Raw genomic sequence first — 7,137 nt, 5'->3', positions numbered from 1 at the left:
AAATTATCACAACTTGGAACATTCATTGCTGGAGTCTCCAATCTGATTTTCTCGATGCTTCGTCGTTTCTTTAAGGAGCAGAGTTTTTTTTTGGGCTTGTTTTTATTATTAAGTGTTTATTAGGTTTCTCATTGAATTATTTATCTTGATAATAATTTTTTATTAGATGTTATGATATCCCCGCAAAATAATTCAAAGAGCCCGCTTACTATTTTAAAAGCTCGCCACATTTTAGGCCCAAAATTGGTACACAATGGCAACCAATTTTGTAACCATTCCAATAGTATCTAAATTCAATTGTAAAGTTTTTGGAAAACATTGCAATTTCTATGAGTTTTCCTGAAAGTGTCCATCAAAAGCAACGTTTTTTATCTAAATTTTAAAATCTGGTTGCAATATCCAATCTATGGTGTAGTGTAGTTAAGGTTGAAGATAAATACATAGTGTTTTAAAGGTTTCTCCGCCTACTACAGAGGAGTTTCTTTATAATACAGAAAATCTCGAGTCCGGGGAGGAGCTCGGGGACTGAAATAGGGGAATTCGCAAGTGTGTCCACACCCCCAAACTTACTTAACGAGGAACACCGCGAATCAGGATAAAATTGTCTGTCTCCCACTCTATTTATTTACCATTTTATTTTTCGCACTCGATTTAAACGCTCACAAATAACAAATTTTTAAACGGTAAAGAAAATTTCAAAAACATCAAACTCTAAATTTAAAAAGGTTATAAGCTATTCAACCCCAATCGAGTTTATTAAGCCTTATTTCAGGCCTAAAACTCTTTTTAATTTTCATTTCTTCTTCATTTTTTATCATGATGATCATACAACACTAATAAAAAAAGTAATATTGCAAGAACTTTTTCAGAGTAAAAAAAAATATTCTTTAATAATTAGAAGTATAAAATTTTATAAATATCAAATGGATAAAAAATATTGTAATATATACTAAAATTTAGTTTTTAATAAAATCTAATAATATTTTAAAGTGTTAACTGTACTGTTTTATCTGTTGCCGTTAGTTTTAGACTTTTAGTATGTTCTTATTACTGCGTTCAAGCACAAGCGCCAGCGGCCACTTTCGGGCCCTCCACACTACCACCATATCTGAATCATCTCCCTAACAAGTTGCGTGATATTTGCACGCGCCATCATCTCGAAGAAGCCTTCACTCTGTTCCACAGCTTTAAAATACTGCATTCACCACAAGCCTATGCCACTTTGTTTCATGTCTGTGCAACCTCTAGAAGCCTTGTGCCAAGCCTTGCACCACCACATGCTTATACATAACCCCATTTGCGCGAAAGACATGTAATGTATACTAGTAACCATGTGATCAATATGTATGTGAAATGTGGGAGTTTGGAAAGTGCACAGAAGCTGTTTGATGAATTGCCTGAAAGAAATGTTGTGTCTTGAACTGCTATGGTTTCTGGGTATGCTTAACAAGGGAGAGGTGATGACTGTTTTCAGGTTTTTTTGGGTATGGTACGGAGTTTGCTTATGCAAGTGTACTTACGGTGTGTGATGGCGATCGTGGTAGGCAGGTACATGCACTTGCCTTAAAATCCTGTTTTGATGATTATGTTTATGTTGCGAATTCTTTTATTACAATGTACTGGAATAATTATGTTGATGGTGGAGGTGATGATGACGAGAATGATGATGCTGAATATATTGAGGCTTGGATCGTGTTTAAAGGCATGAAGTATAAGAATCTGATTACTTGGAATTCGATGATTGCAGGTTTTCAAAAGAGTGGAGGTTGGGTTAAAGCTTTGAGGACTTTTTCGTGGATGAGACGTGATGGCGTTGGGTTAGATCGTGCAACGCTTCATGGTGTCATAGCTTCCTTGTGGGGTAGAAATTCTGATGATGCTAAATTGAGGTTGAAATGCTGTTTTCAAGTGCACTGTCTAACGATAAAAATTGGATTCATTTCTAAAATTGGAGTAACAACTGCGTTAACAAAAGCTCACTTCAATCTTGGAGGAGCGGTTGCTGACTGTTACAATCTTTTTCTTGATAGCAGTGGGAACCGAGATGTTGTTTCTCGGACAGGAATTATAATCACATTTTCTGAAAGGAATCCAGAAGAAGCACTCTTTCTTTTTCGACAATTTTGTCAAGAGGGCTTTTCTCCAGACCCTTATACATACTCCATTGTGTTAAAGGCTTGTGCTGGCCTAGTAACTGAGCGACATGCATCAGCTATCCATTCAAAGGTAATCAAAGCAGGGTTGATCATGACACTATACGAGCGAATTCTTTAATCCATGCATATTCAAGGACTGGATCGATTGTGAAGTCCAAAAGAGTGTTTGATGAGATGGATTTTCGAGATACAGTTTCTTGGAATCCGATGTTGAAGGCATATGGCTCGCATGGACAAGCTAAGCAAGCATTGTCCACCTTAGATCAAATGAATGCCCAACCTGATGCAACAAGCTTTGTAGCCCTCCTCTCGGCTTGTAGTCATACTGGATTGGTAGATGAAGGTTTAAATTTTTTTGATGCCATGGTAACTAAGTATGGCATAGTTTCCAAACTCGATCACTTTGCATGTCTTGTTGATATACTTGGACGGGCCGGTCGTATTCCAGAAGCCGAGAAGGTTATAAGAGAAATGCCTATGGAAGCTGATTCTGTTGTGTGGAGCACTTTGCTTGCAGCATGCCGAAAACATGGTAAAACCGAGCTGGCTAACAAGGCTGCATCAAAACTAATGGAATTGGATCCAGAAAGATCTCTAGGATATATTATGATGTCAAACATATATTGCTCAAGCGGTAGCTTTGGTGAAGCAGGCCTTGTACGAAAGAAGATGGAAGGGCAAGGAGTGAAAAAGGAACCTGGTTTAAGCTGGACTGAAATTGATAATCAAGTCCATGAATTCGCCTCTGGAGGTTTAAGTCTTTAAGACATCCCCAAGGAGAGGCTATTCGCGAGAATCTTGAAGAGCTTGTGAAGCGGTTAAAGGGTGTGGGTTATGTCCCTGACACAGGCTTAGCACTGCATGATATTGAAGAGGAGCACTAGGAAGAGCGACTGTATCATCACAGTAAAAAGCTGGCATTGGTATTTTCCTTGATGAATACTGGTTGTTCTCAATGCAATGATGGTGTTATTAGAATTATCAAGAACATTAGAATTTGTGTCGATTGTCATAACTTCATGAAATTTGCATCTGGAATAATCCAAATGAAGATTGTTGTAAGGGATTCCAAACGTTTCCACCACTTTCGAGAGAGTACGTGCTCTTGTAATGATTACTGGTAACGTCAGTGGATCTACATATCTTAGTAGTTATGGTTGTAACTGAAAACAGTCTATACCACTTTCCTCGTGACCCAGGTACACAATATTTGCAACTATAAATGCGAATAAATTTCTACTTGTTTTCAAGGATGTTTTCGACATTTAATTTTATTTTTTACTTGAGTTGTTTGTGAGTGTATCATGTTGGGGTCTTATGAATATGATGAACACATTATTAGTTTAATTAGACTTTTGATGAGTTATTTTTCACACGACTGATATCTAAGAATGATAAATAAGCTACACTCTCAGAAGTTTCAAAAATTGTCAGTGGTAGTCTTTTAGCTCACAGTGGCCCATTTTGAACTTTCAACTTTTCATTACTCCAAGTTTGCCTCTCTGTCTTTCTCAAGATATGATTTCTTGGATTAAAAACCTTTCAAACAAGGGATTAGGAAATTAAAGATTTTTAACAGAGGACCAGTCGCTGACAAAGTGCCATCTTATTTTTTTCCTGTTTGGAGTTAACTCACCTGAGGCTCACTAAGCGTTTATTGAGTCCGCCTCTTGGATTTAGGGGTTTTGTAATATGGTTTGTGTTAGACTTGTGGATGTCATAATTACTGCTGACATGTCATTTGTGACCTCTAGTTCGTGTTCTCATCTCATCGAACCTTATGGTTACCTTTGCTCCGAACATTCTGTAATTACTATCCCTTCATATTGTATCCTCTATTAATTTTTTATAAATTTCTATTTGTAAAGTAGTACATGTTCTTTTAAGTGTTATGCCGAACAATTGTTGTCACTATTTTCACATTAAAATTGTCTCACACGTGTCATTAATATGTTTGCGATTACAAAAAATAAAAGGTGGCGTAGGACAAGTATTGTGCAAAACAATTGTTCTCACTAGCGTGTATTCATGAGCCTTTATGTAAATAGTAAGTGTTTACATGATTGTGATTAGTAAGAAAAGAAGAAATTATTCTTAGTGTTGAATTAGTATGTTGCAAAAGCACACGATTGCGATTAGTAAAAATAGAAAGTAGCCTAGGAAGTGGGGCTGGGGGATATTATTCTTGTGGAAATAGTATGTTTCAAAAAGATTCGAGCAATCCTAATAAATTTATTAGGAGGATCACCTGAAACTGTATATGTAGGTTCATTCATGTATTTATTCAACTACCATCAAATTTTTGTAGTCGGTTTCTTTTGGTTTATTTATAGGTTAACAAGTAGCTGAAACAAGATATATGTGTTACTTTTGCAGACTAAAACTTAAGATGGATATTTGTTGGGTCTTCAGAGAGTGTCATCTAGTATTGGAAAATTAAGAGGGGCTAAAGGTCCTCCGGTTCTGCTTCTGCACGGGCCCTTTATGGTAATTTTTCCTTACTACTGTTTTTGTAAAGTTGAAAATATAGATTTTGTTTTATATGCAATAGGTATACGTGTAGTTAATTACGTCTGTAGTCACATAATTCGAAATATCAGTACTAATATTGTAATACGCCTTTTAGATTATTGTATTCCCGGATTGGATCCCAGTAGGCAGTTGGTAACCTCAACACAAAGAAATGTGTAATTTGAAGCAACTTTTTATAATTTAGCCACCAATATCTGGTAAGATGGAAATGTAAATTATTACTGATTACAAACCTAATCACTTTTAGTAAATAGTAATGTTTAACTAGAACTAAAAAATAAGCAGTTTCTGTCTTTGTAACATCCTTTGAGAAAAAAGATGAAACTGCCAAGTGCTGGCTTTGATGGCAGATTGTATGACTAAACAGCCATCTGAAAGAACTTGAACATCATACTTATGCTTGAAACTGGATGAGAGATTCCATGAAAGAAGACTAGTAGGATACTAGAAAACCTAATCTCACATAAAATCACGAGTCTCTGCCACATTTTAAATTAGTGTTTAGAAAGTTAAATCCTTGCTCTACAACTTAGCATCAAGGTGACCCAAAAAGCTGTTTTGGACTGCTGTTTCTCTGTGTTCCAACTTTACATAAGTAAAAGTACCAAAATTATCTGTACTTCAACTGGCATGATCCTTAAGCCACATAATAAGGAAAAATGTGGAAAAAAATTCCAGAAAAAATTTCAAAAAAAAATCTTAAAAATTCCAGAAAATCCGAAAAAAAGGAATTAAAAATCAAAATTTTAAATCGTTAAAAAATTTGAAAAATCTGACAAATGTCTGAAAAATCCGAAAAATCTGAAAAACCGAATATTCTTAAAATTCAAAAATTTTGTAAAAATATCTGAAATACATGACAAATTCAAATAGTAAAACATAATATTAAAATTCACAAGTGTATATAGGCAGAATATTGAAATATTCAAATAAAAGCATTGTTGAATATTTCATATAAGCTGATATAATATATAAATGATTCAAAATTTGTATATATTTACGATTTTTCAAAATTTTCAATGTATAAAAATGATAACTTTACTCTCTTATTTTCTAGTTTTTCAACTTTTTTGGGTTTATGGACTTTTTATGTATTTTTTCAAATTGTTAGGATGGATTTTTCTTAATTTTTATTTTTTTTCAACTTTTTAAAAATATTTTTGATTTTTTTGAATTTTTTTCTTAATTTTTTTTGAATTTTCCAGTTAAATAACTAACAGAGCTAAAGGAAGATGACCTGTTTGAAAGTTTTCTAATTAGTTAGTAATTCGTTTGAAAGTTTTTTTGGTTCGGTAGGCCAGTTGAAAGTTATAAGCCACTTCAGTGATGTAATAGCCTATTAACCCAATATTTTAATGCTTATCGTATGACATGTTCTGCCTTTCCACAAACCAATATAGGTCCCAACTATACACTTTATAAATCACACACTGGTACCTAGATGTGTTGTCTTACTTGTGTACAACTCTTATAGCATGCCTGGGGGTTTCAGTAATCTGGTGCGACTGATTCATAGAAAGATATTGTCTTTTCATATTCCACTTTGAACACGAGCAATGTACATTTTACAATGCACTTGTTCCGCTATACTTATATAATTGCATGAGATGATCCTTTACGTAATGCTATAACAAATTCCAAAGTATTTGTTGCTGGACATTCTCAGGTCTGAAAATTTTCTCAAGTTACTTTATAAGTTTTTTGTTTATGTTGTACTACTCTTAACACCTGTTTAATACTTATAGGGAACAATTATGTCTTTAGCTGCCTTTACTCAGCCAGAGATAGTAAAGATGGTGGCAGCTGCTGCCCTTCTGATTCCTATATCATATCTAGATCATATCACTTCTCCCTTTGTTCGTGATATGGTCTTTTATGCATCTTGATGGGGTAGGTATATTTCTTTTATCTGCTTGAAAATGGTTTCAGCCTTTATGGAAATGCAGTTGTATTGATTCTCTTGTTTCAGATTACGGCTGATCTAGGAATTCATCAACTTAATTTTAAAAGGTCAGAAATTCCTATATATTTGCATATGTTTGTCAGGCTTAATCCGTACTTTAGTAAACTTGTTTCTTAATCTATTCAGTGATTTTGGCACTAGAGTGATGGATATGATGTGCGACCCAAATGTTGACTGTGGTGACTTGCTAGATTCCATCACAGGTTAGTTCTTTTTGTTACTTTTATTCTCATGAAACGTGGAATAGAGGATATCTGTCACTGAGTAAAATATCCTTTAGGCAGACTTCAGCAAATTTCATTTTAGTTGAGTAAAATTTTTTTCAAAACTAACTATGACCTAAATTACAATTCTAATACAAATCAGCATTCTAAAGTCCAGATGATGTTATTATATACATGTAGTACAGTTTTCATTCTTCTTTCTAAAGTTACGGAGATCATATTACTGACTTTACCTGTTTATATATTTGTTTTGCAAACATAG

The 7,137-nt window shown here is 34.4% G+C and overlaps 2 protein-coding genes across 2 annotated transcripts; both read left to right on the top strand.

The window, feature by feature from the left end:
* The first annotated feature begins 1,030 nt into the window (after positions 1-1,030).
* LOC141675078 (pentatricopeptide repeat-containing protein At1g71420-like) lies at positions 1,031-6,855 on the top strand. The gene is made up of 6 exons (XM_074481790.1): positions 1,031-1,548; positions 1,748-3,355; positions 4,533-4,643; positions 6,434-6,578; positions 6,658-6,698; positions 6,778-6,855. Exon 2 carries the CDS (start codon positions 2,331-2,333, stop codon positions 2,919-2,921), a length of 591 nt encoding a protein of 196 aa, XP_074337891.1. The 5' UTR covers positions 1,031-1,548; positions 1,748-2,330; the 3' UTR covers positions 2,922-3,355; positions 4,533-4,643; positions 6,434-6,578; positions 6,658-6,698; positions 6,778-6,855.
* Positions 1,615-2,274, top strand: LOC141673696 (pentatricopeptide repeat-containing protein At1g71420-like). Its single transcript, XM_074480440.1, has one exon. The coding sequence runs from the start codon at positions 1,615-1,617 to the stop codon at positions 2,272-2,274; it is 660 nt and encodes a 219-aa protein (XP_074336541.1).
* Positions 6,856-7,137: the final 282 nt, after the last annotated feature.

The sequence above is a fragment of the Apium graveolens genome, chromosome 7 (assembly GCF_009905375.1).
Source record: "Apium graveolens cultivar Ventura chromosome 7, ASM990537v1, whole genome shotgun sequence".
NCBI classification, from domain to species: domain Eukaryota; kingdom Viridiplantae; phylum Streptophyta; class Magnoliopsida; order Apiales; family Apiaceae; genus Apium; species Apium graveolens.
Note: the sequence above shows the minus strand (reverse complement) of the source record. Positions and strands in the feature narration are given on the sequence as shown.